This window comes from Oncorhynchus gorbuscha, linkage group LG25 (assembly GCF_021184085.1).
Source record: "Oncorhynchus gorbuscha isolate QuinsamMale2020 ecotype Even-year linkage group LG25, OgorEven_v1.0, whole genome shotgun sequence".
NCBI classification, from domain to species: Eukaryota; Metazoa; Chordata; class Actinopteri; order Salmoniformes; family Salmonidae; genus Oncorhynchus; species Oncorhynchus gorbuscha.
In genome coordinates, this window is record NC_060197.1 from 42,301,916 (window position 1) to 42,322,163 (window position 20,248).

At 47.2% G+C, this 20,248-nt stretch overlaps 1 protein-coding gene across 1 annotated transcript in view; it reads left to right on the forward strand.

The window, feature by feature from the left end:
- The first annotated feature begins 2,687 nt into the window (after window positions 1-2,687).
- Window positions 2,688-20,248, forward strand: part of LOC124013910 (protocadherin-7-like) — a 249,514-nt gene continuing 231,953 nt past the window's right edge. The window contains exon 1 of the mRNA XM_046328469.1: window positions 2,688-6,747. Coding sequence (XP_046184425.1) covers window positions 3,682-6,747 — 3,066 coding nt within the window. The 5' untranslated portion in view covers window positions 2,688-3,681. The remainder of the gene's footprint in view (window positions 6,748-20,248) is intronic.

Here is a 20,248-nt window from a genome sequence, read left to right on the forward strand (position 1 = left end):
ATAAAGACATCACAATACCCCATAAAGACATCACAATACCCCATAATGACATCACAATACCCCATAATGACATCACAATACCCCATAATGACATCACAATACCCCATAAAGACAGCAAAAAAAAAGGTTTTTAGAAATCTTTGCTATTTTTTATTATTATTTTTTTTTTACAAAAAAACAACACATTTTTATAAGTATTCAGACCCTTTACTTAGTACATTGTTGAAGCACCTTTGGCAGCAATGAAGTCTTCTTGGGTATGATGCTACAAGCATTGCAAACCTGTATTTGGAGAGTTTCTCCCATTCTTCTCACAAGCTTTGACAGGATGGATGCGGAGCGTTGCTATACAGCTATTTTCAGGTCTCTACAGAGATGTTAAATCGGGTTCAAGTCTGGGCTCTGGCTGGGCCATTCAAGGACATTCAGAGATTTGACCCGAAGCCACTACTGTGTTGTCTTGGCTGTGTGCTTCGGGTCATAGTCCTGTTGCAAGGTGAACCTTCACCCCAGTCTGAGGTGCCTTTTGGAAAACTCCAAGCGGGCTGTCATGTGCCTTTTACTGAGGAGTGGCTTCTGTCTAGCCATTCTACCATAAAAGCCAGATTGGTGGAGTGAAGCAGAGATGGTTGTCCTTCTAGAAGGTTCTCCCATCTCCACAGATTAGCTCTGTCAGAGTGACCATCAGGTTCTTGGTCACCTCCCTGACCAAGGCCATTGTCCCCTGATTGCTCAGTTTTGCCGGGCGGCTATCTCAAAGAAGAGTCTTGGTGGTTCCAAACTTCTTCCCCTTAAGAATGATGGAGGCCATTGTGTTCTTGGGGACCTTCAATGCTGCAGAAATATTTTGGTGCCTCGACACAATATCAGAGCTTTACAGACAATTCCTTTGACCTCATGGCTTGGTTTTTGCTCTGACATGCACTGTCAACTGTGGGACCTTATATAGACAGGTGTGTGCCTTTCCAAATCATGTCCGATCAATTTAATTTACCACAGGTGGACTCCAATCAAGTTGTAGAAACATCTCAAGGATGATCAATGGAAACAGGATGCACTTGAGCTCAAATTTGAGTCTCATAGCAAAGGGTCTGAATACTTATGTAAATCAGGTAGTTCTGTTTATTTATTTTTATACATTTGCTAACATTTCTAAAAACCTGTTTTTGCTTTGTTGTTATGGGGTATTGTGATGTCATTATGTGGTATTGTGATGTAGTTATGGGGTATTGTGATTTCATTATGGGGTATTGTGTGTAGATTGCTGAGGAATTGTTTTTATTTAATACATTTTAGAATAAGGCTGTAAGGTAACAACATGTGGAACAAGTCAAGGGGTCTGAATAATTTCCTACGGAACTGTAACGAGTAAAATGTCCTACAAAGAGCTCACTATGTCTAGCCTAGTGGTTAGAGCGTTGGACTAGTAACCGAAAGGTTGCAAGATTGAGTCCCTGAGCTGACAAGATACACATCTGTCGTTCTGCCCCTAAACTCACTGTTCCTAGGCCGTGACAGTAAATAAGACTGTGTTCTTAAATGACTTGCCTAGTTAAATAAAAGGTACATTAAAATAGGCTAAGCTGCTGATATGAGGCTTCAGAGGGTATTCTTTCAATGTCAATGTATGTCCCAAACCCCAAAAATGTCTACCATAGACATTTTGAATATCTGAACCACTTCTATACTGCAAAAGCACATTTCACATTTCATATTCTGATATCTTTTTACGTTATGACGTTAATCCACTCATGCATCTGATATAAAATACCCGAGGACTACACCGATTACAGAATCACGCTTTTAATTGGGATAGTTCTGGGTGGGTTGCGCAGTGGCGGAGTCGCAGACACTGACTACCCATCCACCGAGGTGTCTCGGCTCCAGTCATGGAAATACGAGACTACTGTAGGTAACAAAAGAAACGGGATACAAATAAGGAGCTGAAAGCGAATACACTGAGCTGGGTGCTCCGGAGAGAATCAAGCCTTAAGCGACCACACACATTCATTAACCACAGAGAGTAACCACATCGCTGCACTCAGAATCACATCTCCCAGTTTGGTCGTACTAGCCTGGGAAAAAAACTAATCATGTAGAAATGATGGACGAGGGAGCGTAATTGGTTACATATATGACTTGGATATTGCATCGTACATGCGTAAAACATGCGTAAAACATGCGTAAAAGTTTATGAAAATGCGTTGACAGAAAACGGAACTGGCAGCGCATTGATATAGTCGAGCCATCATTCGAAATTGAGCGGCGACTGTCTCAACTTTAGTGAGAAATAGATTTACGGGTTTCATAGCACCGTCTACTGTAGGCCTAAATATATTCTATATGTCTGTGTAATAACCAAAGCACCATGGTGTCAAGTGCGGCAGTCGAATATTTGCTATTGGCACATTATAAGCCATAATGCAATATACGTATCGAATGAATGAAACGCCATCCTCCGTAAAAGGGTCCATGGAAGAATGTATATTTTCCGGACCATCTCACTATACCCCCGCTCCCTGACTAAGACCATTAGAATGGGTCGTATGCGAACACATCTTTCCCTTTATGCTAACAAGAAAAATAGCACATTTTATTTATCTCTCTCCCTCCCTCTCTCCCTCTCATTTCAACACATACTTCGTCGGCTACCCTCCAGACTAAACCTATATACCGACCAAGTTCAGACCTGGTTACGTGCGCTGGGGAAATAAACTGGAGGGGGTGGAGAGAGCGCGCGAGACTGCAATATCATTTGTGAATCGCTCTCACAGTGCCGCAGATAGGGGCTGCAAACGCACGCGGCGCTTATGCAGGTGAGAAAGGGACGCTTGGATTGAGAATTGCGGGACACTATGAAGATTCTCTCGTAGGAATTTCACAATATCTACATCGGAATTACAATTGTCCGTGTTTGTTTCATTTTTGTTATTCCCTCGTGGTCAGAGGTTTTGTGCTGGGGAGTTTATTTTGTATTCATTCCTCTCCCTATTGCCTGTAACTGTGTGAACTATAAAACACAGACTGCTTGTTATAAGTGAGTGGAGGTAAATGAATCAGAGCGCTCGGATTCTGCTTGGATAAGCAACTGGACACACAATCACTGCTTCTTCACTGCTTCAAGGTAAGAGGACGAGACCCTCCGTAAAGTAGGCTACTGTATCACCACAACTTGGGAATCTGTGTGGGCATTCCATTGCCACTACTCCGTATTGGACATATCTTCGGACGGGGAAATTAGGATTTTGACCATTTACATCATTTCTATATAAATCTGGGAAGATTTTTTTGTAACTGAAAATACTTGGACTGATTTTAAATTTCAATTAAATAAGATAGCGTTTCTCTTTACGCATAAAATATTCGGATTCCTAATTAATTCATGGCCGGACTGAACGGACTGTTTCGATTGTGTTTTGCCCAGTTTATATTGAAAGAAGGAAAGAAACATTAATTCGGTGGAAAAGGGGGAGAGGAGAGCCCGTCCACTTGCTCTTATTCAGTGCAGTCGAAGCGGTGTGGGAAGACGTCCGGAGGATGAAGTCTCACACCTCCTGAAATGGAGGACTACAAATAATCTGAGAACGAAAATTATTGTTTTCCAAACAGTATACCAGCAAGTAAACGACATCCTAATTTGATTCAAGGCTTTAAAATCCATTCATTACATTGCGGGGAACAATGAGGACTACTGGCGCAGTGGACTATTTATGCTACAGTATACTCATCCTGCAGCTGCTGAATCAGCCTGCTGCTAAGCAAGTGCTCCGATATCGCTTGGCTGAGGAGGGACCCGCGGATGTCAGGGTAGGGAACGTAGCCGTGGACCTCGGAATCGTTGCCGGGTCTGGCGAGGTGACATTTACCCTCGAGTCCGGATCTGATTTTTTCAAAATAGATAATATAACAGGCGAGCTGACCACCAATGAACGGCGGATAGACCGTGAAAAATTACAGCAGTGTCAAATGATATTTGATGAAAACGAGTGTTTCATAGATTTTGAAGTGTCAGTAATTGGACCGGCGCAGAGCTGGGTTGACCTGTTCGAGGGGAAAGTCATTATTTTAGATATAAATGATAACACCCCGTCTTTCCCATCTCCCGTGCTGACCCTATCGGTGGAGGAGAACAGGCCGATTGGCACTCTCTATCTTCTACCCACGGCCACAGACAGAGATTTCGGTAGGAACGGAATTGAGAGATATGAGCTTATTCAAGACAGCGGGGAGAGCTCCAGGCGCCTGGGCTCCAGCTCAGGTGGTCGCGGGGCTGACAGGAGATTCGACGAGGGGGCAGGCAGGAGCAGCGTCTTTGAACTGCAAGTTGCTGACACAACCGACGGGGAGAAGCAGCCGCAGCTCATCATTAAAGGGGCACTGGACAGGGAGCAGAGGGACTCGTATGAGCTCACCCTGCGTGTTAGGGATGGGGGCGAACCCCCACGCTCTTCCCAGGCCATCCTGAGGGTGATGATCACTGATGTGAATGACAACAGCCCCCGCTTTGAGAAGGCTGTGTATGAAGCTGACCTGCCGGAGAACAGCTCCCCTGGTGCCCCCATTCTGCAGCTGAAAGCAGCTGACGCAGACGTTGGGGTGAACGGTCAGATTGAGTATGTATTCGGCGCAGCCACAGAGTCAGTGCGTAGGCTATTGAGGCTGGACGAGAGCTCTGGGTGGCTGAGCGTGCTCCATCGTATTGACCGCGAGGAGGTGAGCCAACTGCGCTTCACTGTGATGGCGAGGGACCGAGGCCAGCCGCCCAAAATGGACAAGGCCACCGTGGTTCTCAACATCAAGGATGAGAACGACAACGTGCCAGCTATCGAGATTCGTAAGATTGGACGCATCTTCCTGAAGGATGGAGTGGCCAACGTGGCTGAGGATGTAGTGGTGGACACGCCTATAGCTTTGGTCCAGGTGTCAGACCGCGACCAGGGGGAGAACGGCATCGTGACCTGCACCGTGGTGGGTGACGTGCCCTTCCAGCTCAAACCGGCCAGTGAGATTGAGGGTGAGATGAATAAGAAGAAATACTTCCTCCATACATCAGCGCCGCTGGACTACGAGGCCACACAGGAGTACAACGTGGTCATCGTGGCGGTGGACTCAGGAAGCCCTAGCCTGGCCAGTAATAACTCGCTCATTGTAAAGGTGGGCGACTTCAACGACAACCCACCCATCTTTAGCCAGAACGTGGTGGAGGTGTCCTTTCCAGAAAACAATGCCCCCGGCGAGAGGGTGACCACTGTACAGGCCATAGATGCTGATAGTGGCAAGAACGCAGAAATCGCCTACTCCCTCGACTCCTCTGTGAATGGGATATTCTCCATTAATGCCGACAACGGTGACATCAGAGTAAACACCATTCTGGACAGAGAACAAACAGAGAGGTACCAGTTCAAAGTGATAGCTAAAGATAAGGGCATGCCCATACTCCAGGGGTCAGCCACTGTGGTAGTCTTAGTGGCTGATAAGAATGACAATGAGCCTAAATTCATGCAGGATGTGTTCACCTTCTACGTCAAAGAGAACCTTACACCCAACAGCCCTGTTGGCATGGTGACCGTCATTGACGCCGACAAAGGCCAGAACGCAGAAATGAGCCTCTTCATCGAGGAAGAGGAGGAGATCTTCTCCATTGAGAACGACACAGGAACCATTTTCTCCACCATGTCGTTTGACCGCGAGCAGAAAACCACCTACACGTTCCGGGTCAAGGCTGTGGACAGCGGAGACCCACCCAGATCAGCCACTGCCACCGTGTCACTCTTCGTGATGGACGAGAACGACAACCCGCCGACCGTTACCTTCCCCATCAATAGCTCATACACCCTCCTGCCCCCTTCCAGCAATGTTAGGACTGTAGTACGAACTGTTATGGCCACCGATACCGACACAGGGATCAACGCTGACCTAAACTACAGTATCATCGGGGGCAACCCTTTCAAACTGTTTGAGATCGACGGGGGAAGTGGGGTCATCTCACTGGTGGGGAAGCTGGAGCAGAAACACTATGGCCTCCACAGACTGGTGGTCCAGGTGAACGACAGTGGCCAGCCCTCGCAGAGCACCACCACCATGGTGCACGTCTATGTCAACGAGACCCTCTCCAACTCCACCATCGTTGAGGCCCAGGTGGCTAAGAGCCTGGGCACTCCGCTCAATACCAACATCGCCGGTGACCCCAACTACGACCTGGGCAAGCAGCGACTGAGCATTGTCATCGGCGTGGTGTCGGGCATCATGACGGTAATCCTCATCATCCTCATCGTGGTCATGGCTCGCTACTGCCGCCCCAAGAACAAGAATGGCTACGAGGCGGGCAAGAAGGACCACGAGGACTTCTTCACCCCTCAGCAGCATGACAAGGGCAAGAAGCCCAAGAAGAACAAGAAGAACAAGCAGCCGTTGTACAGCAGCATTGTCACCGTGGAGGCCTCCAAGCCCAACGGCCAGCGCTACGACGGTGTCAACGAGAAGCTGTCCGACAGCCCCGGGATGGGCAGGTACCGCTCTGTTAACGGAGGGCCCGGAAGCCCGGATTTGGCCCGGCACTACAAGTCCAGCTCGCCACTGCCCACGGTCCAGCTCCACCCCCAGTCGCCCACGGCCGGGAAAAAGCATCAGGCTGTTCAGGACCTGCCCCCTGCCAACACCTTCGTTGGCACCGGAGATAACATTTCCCTTGGATCTGACCACTGCTCCGAGTACAGCAGTCAAACCATCAACAAGTACAACAAACAGGTAAGATCATATTGACTCAATATTTATATATATATATATATATATTTTTTTTTCCTTCTACATTCTATTTTCAAATGTCTCTCATGTTTCTCCCTCTCTTAGTGTTATCTCCAGCGTAATGCCTCCTGACAGGGCTAGTCTCAGTAGTCATGTTTCTTTCATGGTGCTAATGTGTGTCAAGTTAGCTGTATTGATCTGCCGGGGTTTGGAGTGCCATTCCGCATGTAATATTGAAAATGAAACGAGGACATGCGTAGCCTACCCCAGGATATCATTTCCATCCGCCTAAGCATATCCATCTCTTTTTCCCTCTCTTTTAACTGAGCAGGTACTGTGAGGCGGTTTAGTTTGTCCGGGGTTTCACATTTGCTGATCTGTACACATATGTGTTTTGAGTGTTGTAGACAACTTGCATAAGGGTCTGGTTTGCAGTTATTCTATCGCAGAGGAAAATGTGGCAGGGTAGCTAGGACACCCCTCTGCTAGTTCAAGTCTCTCCCCACCCTTATTGTAACACGGCTAACTGCTTCTTCTTATTATTAGAGGAAAAAGCAAGGATAAAAGGAAGGTGTTGTGAAAATGAAGCACAGGAGTGGCTGTGTAAAGGAATGTTATCCGTGGTATCGTGTTTTACTCGGCTTATTCAGCTTGACTAGGAACATCTGGGCAGGAGGTCACATTTAACATTCCTGGGCACTGGTGTGTCTGTATCAATTCACTGACCCAGCAGTGAAATCAGGCTTCCCTAAACCTCTCCCTCTTGCTCTCTCTTTTACTCTCTCTGTCCCTTCTATAGACTCATTTAACTCTTCATCCCTCCGTTCCTCTTTCCTCCCTCTTTCCATCCCCACCTCTGTTCTCTCTCTTCTTCTCTCGTCTCATTGACTCCGTTAGTGCAATCATTTGTAATGTGAAAATTCCTCCGTGACGGCAAGCACAACAGGGTCATTCATGTTCTAGGGGACTGTGGGAATTAATCAATTTGACATTATTGTTATTTTTCAAATGTTTTCAACCAGGGGAGCTAAGAGGGGCGAAGCAAGGTTCATATATTATGAAGTCGGTTCCCTTTCATTTGCTTTTGCCAGGAAGATACCACTTGTTCATTGTTTCATATGTTTTCAATGGCAGTCTAATGCATTATTGATGGTTTTCTTACATGGGGCAAGCAGCAAACTCCTCTGTTTTTTGGTCTGTCTCTCTCGTTCTCGTTCTCCCCTCATCCTCTGTTTTTCTTGTCTTTCATTCTCTCTGTTTTATTCCCTTATCATTCCTGTCTCTTTTTTTATGCACACACACACACACACACACACACACACACACACACACACACACACACACACACACACACACACACACACACACACACACACACACACACACACACACACACACACACACACACACACACACACACACACACACACACACACACACACAGCCCCTCTCTCCTCTCCTCTATCTCTCAGCCCTCTCTCCTCTCCTCTATCTCTCAGCCCCTCTCTCATCTCCTCTATCTCTCAGCCCCTCTCTCATCTCCTCTATCTCTCAGCCCCTCTCTCCTCTCCTCTATCTCTCAGCCCCTCTGTCCTCTCCTCTATCTCTCCGCCCCTCTCTCCTCTCCTCTATCTCTCTGCCCCTCTCTCCTCTCCTCTATCTCTCAGCCCCTCTCTCCTCTCCTCTATCTCTCAGCCCCTCTCTCCTCTCCTCTATCTCTCAGCCCCTCTCTCCTCTCCTATATCTCTCTCAGCCCCTCTCTCCTCTATCTCTCAGCCCCTCTCTCCTCTCCTCTATCTCTCAGCCCCTCTCTCCTCTCCTCTATCTCTCAGCCTCTCTCCTCTCCTCTATCTCTCAGCCCCTCTCTCCTCTCCTCTATCTCTCAGCCCCTCTCTCCTCTCCTCTATCTCTCAGCCCCTCTCTCCTCTATCTCTCAGCCCCTCTCTCCTCTCCTCTATCTCTCAGCCCCTCTCTCCTCTCCTCTATCTCTCAGCCCCTCTCTCCTCTCCTCTATCTCTCAGCCTCTCTCTCCTCTCCTCTATCTCTCAGCCCCTCTCTCCTCTCCTCTATCTCTCAGCCCCTCTCTCCTCTCCTCTATCTCTCAGCCCCTCTCTCCTCTATCTCTCAGCCCCTTTCTCCTCTCCTCTATCTCTCAGCCCCTCTCTCCTCTCCTCTATCTCTCAGCCCCTCTCTCCTCTCCTCTATCTCTCAGCCCCTCTCTCCTCTCCTCTATCTCTCAGCCCCTCTCTCCTCTCCTCCAAATCAAATGCTCTCAAATGTCTTTGCTCTTTTTTCCCCCGCCTGTCTTTTTTTCTTGCAGTCTTTTCTTTTTAATCTCCTCTTCCTCTACTCCATTTCCCTCTCCCTCCTGCTATTCCCCTCTCATTTCCCGCTCTCCATCTCTCCCTCCCTTTCACTCTCCTTTACTCTCTCTTTTCGCGACTGTCTCTAACAGCTTTCTAAAGTGCTGTATTCAGTGGGTTGTTTCTTAGAGTGTGAGGAGTGCTGTTGCTTACGGATGTCTCATCCATAATTAACAGGCCACTCTATTCGCTGCCGCAGCGGCACAGCCATGTATTGTATGTTGCTAGCTGTGCTGCTGCACTTTTATGTAATGATTTATTAAATATTTTATGTGCACGCTCGCTGCAGCGTTTTTTTTATAGACAAGTCCATTTGTTTGAAGATTCTGATACAGACACAAAACACACCGGGGTGTTGAGGGTTCACAGACGCTCTCCTCGCCACCGGAATGTGCAATTATCCCTTCTTAAACCTTCCTTCACTTTTTCCGTTCTCCGTCACGGTTGTTGTGAATGTAACTCCCACTGGCTAATACAATATAAGTGTTGCCTGGTCTCTATGGTTTATAGAATGTTGTCAGTAGCAATGGGTTTCCATGGCCGAGAAGCTGCACACAAGCCTAAGATCACCATGCGCAATGCCAAGCGTCAGCTGGAGTGGTGCAAAGCTCACCTACCATTGGACTCTGAAGCAGCAGAGTGATGAATTACACTTCACCATCTGGCAGTCCAACGGACAAATCTGGGTTTGGTGGATGCCAGGAGAACGCTACCTCCCGAATGCGTAGTGCCAGCTGTACAATTTGGTAGAGGAGGAATAATGGCCTGGGGCTGTTTTTCATGGTTCGTACTTGGCCCCTTAGTTCCAGTGAAGGGAAATCTTAACTCTACAGTATACAATGACATTCTAGATGATTCCGTGCTTCCGAATCTGTGGCAAAAGTTTCCAGGTTCAGCATTTACAATCCCCCTCCGCGCACAAAGCGAGGACCATACAGAAATGGCTTGTTGAAATTGGTGTGGAAGAACTTGACCGGCCTGCACAGAGCACTGACCTTAACCTCATCGAACACCTTTGGGATTAATTTGAACGCCGACTGCGAGCCATTCCTAATCTCCCAACATCAGTGCCTAACCTCACTAATGCTCTTGGCTGAATTGAAGCATAATGTTCCAACATCTAGTGGAAAGCCTTCCCAGAACAGTTATAGTAGCAAAGGGGGCACCAACTCCATATTAATGCCCATGATTTTGTAATGAGATGTTCGACGAGCAGGTGTCCACATACTTTTGGCCTTGTAGTGCATATAATATCTCTAACATGTTGTTAAATTCCCTGCTTACTTGTCAAACGTTCACTGTTGATACTTTCAGTTGAGGTGGAGGGGAACTGATTTAATGGCTGCGCATACAGTCTCCCGAGGTTAAGTTAATTGCCGGGAATGGCCCTTGGCGTAGTTATGTGCCTCAATTATGGCATCAAGTGGTCATGTCTTTATTAAGATCACAGAGTAGTCTCTGTCTCTATAGTTTCATGCTCTTGCTGTTTAGGGCTCCCACAGATAAACTGTTATGCAGGTGAAGGAGGACCCAAACGCGACTTAACAGAAACAGAGTTTATTAATGCTCAAATCCGAATAACTGAAATCCTCTAGATAGTTGAGGGGAAAACAACTGGAGAGCGGCCACAGACTGCAGGTCGCTTCGGGTAGGCGCAGGCCGTAGTCAACAGAGACACCTGCTCACACGCAGCGTCTGAAGAAGGCACAAAACACGACAGGACAGGGTGATACACAATCACGGCAAAAAACACGACAGGACAGGGCGAAACGCAATACAGCATGGAATACAAAACAAGGAACCGACGGAACAGGGACGGAACACAAAGGAATAAATAGGGAGTCTAATCAGGGGAAAGGATCGGGAACAGGTGTGGGAATTAAATGATGATTAGGGGGAATAGGAACAGCTGGGAGCAGGAACGGAACGACAGAGAGAAGAGAGAGCGAGAGAGTGAGAGAGGGAGGGGAGAGAGAGGGATAGAACCAAACAAGACCAGCAGAGGGAAACGAATAGCATGGGGAGCACAGGGACAAGACATGACAATGAATGACAAACATGACAGTACCCCCCCACTCACCGAGCGCCTCCTGGCGCACTCGAGGAGGAATCCTGGCGGCAACGGAGGAAATCATCGATGAGCGAACGGTCCAGCACGTCCCGAGACGGAACCCAACTCCTCTCCTCAGGACCGTAACCCTCCCAATCCACTAGGTATTGGTGACCCCGTCCCCGAGAACGCATGTCCATAATTTTATGTACCTTGTAAATAGGTGCGCTCTCGACAAGGACGGGGGGGGAGGGAAGACGAACGGGGGTGCGAAGAAAGGGCTTAACACAGGAGACATGGAAGACAGGATGGACGCGACGAAGATGTCGCGGAAGAAGCAGTCGCACAGCGACAGGATTGACGACCTGGGAGACACGGAACGGACCAATGAACCGCGGAGTCAACTTACGAGAAGCTGTCGTAAGAGGAAGGTTGCGAGTGGAAAGCCACACTCTCTGGCCGCAACAATACCTTGGACTCTTAATCCTGCGTTTATTGGCGGCTCTCACCGTCTGTGCCCTGTAACGGCAAAGTGCAGACCTCACCCTCCTCCAGGTGCGCTCACAACGTTGGACAAACGCTTGAGCGGAGGGAACGCTGGACTCGGCAAGCTGGGATGAGAACAGAGGAGGCTGGTAACCCAGACTACTCTGAAACGGAGATAACCCGGTAGCAGACGAAGGAAGCGAATTGTGAGCGTATTCTGCCCAGGGAGCTGTTCTGCCCAAGACGCAGGGTTCCTGAAAGAAAGGCTGCGTAGTATGCGACCAATCGTCTGATTGGCCCTCTCTGCTTGACCGTTAGACTGGGGATGAAACCCGGAAGAGAGACTGACGGACGCACCAATCAAACGACAGAACTCCCTCCAAAACTGTGACGTGAATTGCGGACCTCTGTCTGAAACGGCGTCTAACGGGAGGCCATGAATTCTGAATACATTCTCAATAATGATTTGTGCCGTCTCCTTAGCGGAAGGAAGTTTAGCGAGGGAATGAAATGTGCCGCCTTAGAGAACCTATCGACAACCGTCAGAATCACAGTCTTCCCCGCAGACAAAGGCAGACCGGTAATGAAGTCTAAGGCAATGTGAGACCATGGTCGAGAAGGAATGGGGAGCGGTCTGAGACGACCGGCAGGAGGAGAGTTACCCGACTTAGTCTGCGCGCAGTCCGAACAGGCAGCCACGAAACGGCGCGTGTCACGCTCCTGAGTCGGCCACCAAAAGCGCTGGCGAATAGACGCAAGAGTGCCTCGAACACCGGGATGACCCGCTAACTTGGCAGAGTGAGCCCACTGAAGAACAGCCAGACGAGTGGAAACAGGAACGAAAAAGGAGGTTACTAGGACAAGCGCGGCGACGCAGTGTGCGTGAGTGCTTGCTTAACCTGTCTTTCAATTCCCCAGACTGTTAACCCGACAACACGCCCATAAGGAAGAATCCCCTCGGGATCAGTAGAAGCCACAGAAGAACTAAACAGACGGGATAAGGCATCAGGCTTGGTGTTCTTGCTACCCGGACGGTAAGAAATCACAAACTCGAAACGAGCGAAAAACAACGCCCAACGAGCTTGACGGGCATTAAGTCGTTTGGCAGAACGGATGTACTCAAGGTTCTTATGGTCTGTCCAAACGACAAAAGGAACGGTCGCCCCCTCCAACCACTGTCGCCATTCGCCTAGGGCTAAGCGGATGGCGAGCAGTTCACGGTTACCCACATCATAGTTGCGCTCAGATGGCGACAGGCGATGAGAAAAATAAGCGCAAGGATGAACCTTATCGTCAGACTGGGAGCGCTGGGATAGAATGGCTCCCACGCCTACCTCTGAAGCGTCAACCTCGACAATGAATTGTCTAGTGACGTCAGGAGTAACGAGGATAGGAGCGGACGTAAAACGTTCTTTTAGAAGATCAAAAGCTCCCTGGGCGGAACCGGACCACTTAAAACACGTCTTGACAGAAGTAAGAGCTGTGAGAGGGGCAGCAACTTGACCGAAATTACGAATGAAACGCCGATAGAAATTAGCGAAACCTAAGAAGCGCTGCAACTCGACACGTGACCTTGGAACGGGCCAATCACTGACAGCTTGGACCTTAGCGGAATCCATCTGAATGCCTTCAGCGGAAATAACGGAACCGAGAAAAGTAACGGAGGAGACATGAAAAGAGCACTTCTCAGCCTTTACGTAGAGACAATTCTCTAAAAGGCGCTGTAGAACACGTCGAACGTGCTGAACATGAATCTCGAGTGACGGAGAAAAAATCAGGATATCGTCAAGATAGACAAAAACAAAAATGTTCAGCATGTCTCTCAGAACATCATTAACTAATGCCTGAAAAACAGCTGGCGCATTGGCGAGACCGAACGGCAGAACCCGGTACTCAAAATGCCCTAACGGAGTATTAAACGCCGTTTTCCACTCGTCCCCCTCTCTGATGCGCACGAGATGGTAAGCGTTACGAAGGTCCAACTTAGTAAAGCACCTGGCTCCCTGCAGAATCTCGAAGGCTGATGACATAAGGGGAAGCGGATAACGATTCTTAACCGTTATGTCATTCAGCCCTCGATAATCCACGCAGGGGCGCAGAGTACCGTCCTTCTTCTTAACAAAAAGAACCCCGCCCCGGCCGGAGAAGAAGAAGGCACTATGGTACCGGCGTCAAGAGACACAGACAAATAATCCTCGAGAGCCTTACGTTCGGGAGCCGACAGAGAGTATAGTCTACCTCGAGGAGGCGTGGTCCCTGGAAGGAGATCAATACTACAATCATACGACCGGTGAGGAGGAAGGGAGTTGGCTCGGGACCGACTGAAGACCGTGCGCAGATCATGATATTCCTCCGGCACTCCTGTCAAATCGCCAGGTTCCTCCTGAGAAGTAGGGAGAGAAGAAACGGGAGGGATGGCAGACATTAAACACTTCACATGACAAGAAACGTTCCAGGATAGGATAGAATTACTAGACCAATTAATAGAAGGATTATGACATACTAGCCAGGGATGACCCAAAACAACAGGTGTAAACGGTGAACGGAAAATCAAAAAGAAATAGTCTCACTGTGGTTACCAGATACTGTGAGAGTTAAAGGTAGTGTCTCAAATTTGATACTGGGAAGATGACTACCATCTAAGGCAAACATGGGCGTAGGCCTGTCTAATGGTCTGAAAGGAATGTTATGTTTCCGAGCCCATGCTTCGTCCATGAAACAACCCTCAGCCCCAGAGTCAATCAAAGCACTGCATGTAGCACCCGAACCGGTATAGTACAAGATCTAGATGAAGGGACCTGAGTAGTAGCGCTCACCAGTAGCCCTCCGCTTACTGATGGGCTCTGGCCTCTTACTGGACATGAAATAACAAAATGTCCAGCCACTCCGCAAGAGGCACAGGCGGTTGGTGATCCTCTGTTCCCTCTCCTTATTCGAGATGCGAATCCCTCCCAGCTGCATGGGCTCAGTCTCAAAGCCAGAGGGAGATGGTTGCGATGCGGAGCAGGGAAACACCGTTGATGCGAGCTCTCTTCCACGAGCCCGGTGACGAAGATCTACCCGTCGTTCTATGCGGATGGCGAGAGCAATCAAGGAGTCCACATCTGAAGGAACCTCCCGGGAGAGAATCTCATCCTTAACCACTGCGTGGAGTCCCTCCAGAAAACGAGCGAGCAGCGCCGGCTCGTTCCACTCACTAGAGGCAGCAAGAGTGCGAAACTCAATGGAATAATCCGTTATGGACCGTTCACCTTGGCATAAGGAAGCCAGGGCCCTAGAAGCCTCCTCACCAAAAACTGAACGGTCAAAAACCCGAATCATCTCCTCTTTAAAGTTCTGGAATCTGTTAGAGCAATCAGCCCTTGCCTCCCAGATAGCTGTGCCCCATTCTCGAGCCCGGCCAGTAAGGAGTGAAATGACGAAAGCAACCCGAGCTCTCTCTCTAGAGTATGTGTGGGGTTGGAGAGAGAACACAATCTCACACTGCGTGAGAAAGGAGCGGCACTCAGTAAGCAAGGTGGGTTATTAACCCTGGGTTCAGGAGGCTCGGCAGGCCAGGGAGTAACAGGTGGCACGAGACGTGACTCTGGAACTGTCCAGAGAGGTCGGAAACCTGAGCGGCCAGGTTCTCCACGGCATGGCGAGCAGCAGACAATTCCTGCTCGTGTCTGCCGAGCATGGCTCCTTGGATCTCGACGGCAGTGTAACGAGCGTCTGAAGTCGCTGGGTCCATTCTTTGGTCGGTTCCTTCTGTTATGCAGGTGAAGGAGGACCCAAACGCGACTTAACAGAAACAGAGTTTATTAATGCTCAAATCCGAATAACTGAAATCCTCTAGATAGTTGAGGGGAAAACAACTGGAGAGCGACGGGTAGGCGCAGGCCGTAGTCAACAGAGACACCTGCTCACACGCAGCGTCTGAAGAAGGCACAAAACACGACAGGACAGGGTGATACACAATCACGGCAAAAAACACGACAGGACAGGGCGAAACGCAATACAGCATGGAATACAAAACAAGGAACCGACGGAACAGGGACGGAACACAAAGGAATAAATAGGGAGTCTAATCAGGGGAAAGGATCGGGAACAGGTGTGGGAATTAAATGATGATTAGGGGAATAGGAACAGCTGGGAGCAGGAACGGAACGACAGAGAGAAGAGAGAGCGAGAGAGTGAGAGAGGGAGGGGGAGAGAGAGGGATAGAACCAAACAAGACCAGCAGAGGGAAACGAATAGCATGGGGAGCACAGGGACAAGACATGACAATGAATGACAAACATGACATAAACACGCTGGTGTTTAGGTAAACCCCCCCCCCCCATTCAGTTGAGTTCATAACGTGTAATGAAATGCACAAGAATTCTTATTAGCTGGGAATAGAGTTAAACATACACATAGAATGACTAGATTATATTTCTATGGAACTAAACATAGACGTAGAATGACTAGATTATATTTCTATGGAACTAAACATAGACGTAGAATGACTAGATTATATTTCTATGGAACTAAACATAGACGTAGAATGACTAGATTATATTTCTATGGAACTAAACATAGACGTAGAATGACTAGATTATATTTCTATGGAAATAAACATAGACGTAGAATGACTAGATTATATTTATATGGAAATAAACATAGACGTAGAATGACTAGATTATATTTCTATGGAACTAAACATAGACGTAGAATGACTAGATTATATTTCTATGGAACTAAACATAGACGTAGAATGACTAGATTATATTTCTATGGAACTAAACATAGACGTAGAATGACTAGATTATATTTCTATGGAAATAAACATAGACGTAGAATGACTAGATTATATTTCTATGGAAATAAACATAGACGTAGAATGACTAGATGATTATATTTATAGAATGAAACATAGACGTAGAATGACTAGATTATTATATTTATAGAATGAAACATAGACGTAGAATGACTAGATTGATTATATCTATGGAATGAAACATAGACGTAGAATGACTAGATGATTAATATATATATATGGAATGAAACATAGACGTAGAATGACTGGATTATATTTCTAATGGAAATAAACATAGACGTAGAATGACTAGATTATATTTCTATGGAACTAAACATAGACGTAGAATGACTAGATGATTATATCTATGGAATGAAACATAGAATGTGAATGACTAGATGATTATATCTATGGAATGAAACATAGACGTAGAATGACTAGATGATTATATTTATTGAATGAAACATAGACGTAGAATGACTAGATGATTATATCTATGGAATGAAACATAGACGGTGAATGACTAGATGATTATATTTATAGAATGAAACATAGACGTAGAATGACTAGATGATTATATTTATAGAATGAAACATAGACGTAGAATGACTAGATGATTATATCTATGGAATGAAACATAGACGGTGAATGACTAGATGATTATATCTATGGAATTAAACATGGCTTCTTTTTTCACAAGTTTGTCTTGTTGTCACTGTTGTTGTTATGGTTTTGCATGCAGAGCTGATGGGAGGTTGGATTAGGTATAAAGTGTCATGTCTGATTGTCGAGAATTGCACAGCAGATCACATTGTATCGTGACTGCTAGAGACAGGGTAATCCCCAATGTCAAATTGATCACATTAGATTTGGAAATTTCTATTCAAAACAAATCAGATTTCACCCCCGTTTATTGAATTTACAGTGGCAGGAAATCCTATATGTAATCTATGATATTTACGGCTAAATGAGGTTGAAACCTTTTGATGGTCTCTCTCACTCACAAACACACACTGACTTATTTTCTCTCTCTCTCCCTTCTACTTTCTCTTCTCTCTTTCTCTCTCTTTCCCTCTACTTTCTCTTCTCTCTTTCTCTCTCCTTTCTCTTCTCTCTTTCTCTCTCCTTTCTCTTCTCTCTTTCTCTCTCTTTCCCTCTACTTTCTCTTCTCTGTTTCTCTCTCTCTCCCTTCTACTTTCTCTTCTCTGTTTCTCTCTCTCTCCCTTCTACTTTCTCTTCTCTCTTTCTCTCTCTTTCTCTCTACTTTCTCTTCTCTCTTTCTCTCTCCTTTCTCTTCTCTCTTTCTCTCTCCTTTCTCTTCTCTCTTTCTCTCTCTTTCCCTCTACTTTCTCTTTCTCTCTCTTTCCCTCTACTTTCTCTTTCTCTCTCTCTCCCTCTACTTTCTCTTCTCTCTTTCCCTCTACTTTCTCTTTCTCTCTCTTTCCCTCTACTTTCTCTTTCTCTCTCTCTCCCTTCTACTTTCTCTTCTCTCTTTCTCTTTCCCTCTACTTTCTCTTCTCTCTTTCTCTCTACTTTCTCTTCTCTCTTTCTCTCTCTTTCCCTCTACTTTCTCTTTCTCTCTCTCTCCCTCTACTTTCTCTTCTCTCTTTCCCTCTACTTTCTCTTTCTCTCTCTTTCCCTCTACTTTCTCTTTCTCTCTCTCTCCCTTCTACTTTCTCTTCTCTCTTTCTCTCTCCCTCTCTTTCTCTTCTCTCCTCTACTTTCTCTTCTCTCTTTCTCTCTCTTTCCCTCTACTTTCTCTTTCTCTCTCTTTCCCTCTCTTTCTCTTTCTCTCTCTTTCCCTCTACTTTCTCTTCTCTCTTCTACCTTCTCTTTCTCTTCTTCTTTCTCTTCCCTCTACTTTCTCTTCTCTCTTTCTCTCTACTTTCTCTTCTCTCTTTCTCTCTCTTTCCCTCTACTTTCTCTTTCTCTCTCTCTCCCTCTACTTTCTCTTCTCTCTTTCTCTCTACTTTCTCTTCTCTCTTTCTCTCTTTCCCTCTACTTTCTCTTCTCTCTTTCTCTCTCTTTGCCTCTACTTTCTCTTCTCTCATGCTCTCTCCACCTCTCTCTCTATATTTCTCTCACTCTCCCCTTAGAAATCGAAAAAGACACAAGAAAGAGAGCCCTGTTTGTGGTAGACAAAATGGTCTACTGTTTCACAGGCAAGTTGATGGGGGAGGTAGAGTAGAGTCCCATTGACTATGAGTCTCTTCTGCGGTATCAGGTTCCTCCTAGGTCTCCTTCCAGCTCATCCTTCGCCTACCTAATCTCACAATAACCACCGCACAGGCAGCAGCCGGCTCAGGCTCAGTCTCCAAGCAGGTAACCAGGCAACCGGCTGAGTTTAGCGGGTGAGGCAAAGCCTCCTCTTTTACTCATTAGTCATTAAGCCAGGCGAGCGCAGAGCGAGAAGTCAGCGTGTCACTGAGCAGCTGTCGAGAGTTAGAGCAGGAGGGTGATGTACCTGACATTTCAGCCCCTCCTGGAGGTCCACAGATTGGATCCGGGACTTTTTTTTGTTTTTTTGTTCTCTTTCTTCCTTTTGTAGCCCTACTGTGACATTGTTCTCAGTTGTCATATTTCCCTCGCTATGTCCCTGTGTTGAACAGGGCTTCAGTTGATGATCGTCATACTCTCAAGTATCAAATGCCTAAAGCAAAACTATTGTCCAAGATAAGATATAAAAGAGAATAGCTCACCTGTCTTATGCAAAGAAACACTGTTTACTGAGCAGGGATTTTGAACTGGGTCATTTAATAGAAGGATATTCCTATCCAGGTGGTATTATCTCTTCTAAACAATAGAGACCTGAGGTAGGTTGTAATCATATCCCTCTGCCTCCCCTCAGGGCATGTATAAAGCTCAGATCACTGGGTCAGCTGAGGCTGCCTCCCAGGTTAGGGTTGGTGCAACATGACTGGATGTGGCTGTTTCCCTCACCGCCCTCTTCTCCCTCAGCTCAGTTCTCTTAGCACAGCTGTTGCTCCTATCATTCCCTCCCTCTCCCTTCCGTCCCCTCCCTTACGACCCCTCCCCACCGTCCCCTCCCATCCCTTCCCTTCTGTCCCCTCCCTCCCGTCCCCACCCTCCTGTCCCCTCCCATCCCCTCCTGTCCACTCCCATCCCCTCATGTCCCCTCCCATACCCTGCTGTCCCCTCCCCTCCTGTCCCCTCCCATCCCCTCCTGTCCCCTCCCATCCCCTCCTGTCCCCTCCCCTCCCGTCTTCTGACCTATCAAGCCCCAGCTTACCTCATTTACATAGGACCCATGTTCCCTTCTCACCACAGTATCTCAAACAAACAACATCGCCTTGCAAATAGGGGTCATTCTGTCTGTGTTCGCTGGCCACATACACACACAGGAAGTGACAAGCTTTTTGTTCTCTCGGTCCGGCGAGATCACAAAACCAATATGGAAAACCCTCCATTTGCCTGGAGGCTAATTTGTTTAAACCAAAAAAAGTATTGTAGCTACTTAAACACTTTTGAGAAGCCACAGTTGACCTCCATTTGTTTTGCTGCCCCCCCCCCCTCCCTCTCCCCCCTCTATCTACTACCTATATCTAAATGAACAGCCGCAACACAGGCAACCCACGTCTGGTGCAAACGTATGTTTCCTTGTCCTTTATCGCCATAGTAACCATATGGTACCACCGTTACCTCTGTGTGTATTTTAGTGTCACAGCTCAGCGTTGTCCTTCCAGTTGGTTTTGATCTGTGTCAAATGGGTAGAGGGAAGCCCACAGTTTTGGCCAGGTTGACTCCCCTTGTTACTTTCATCTCTCATTCTTATCTGTATTTTTTGAAACTGCACTGTCGGTTAGC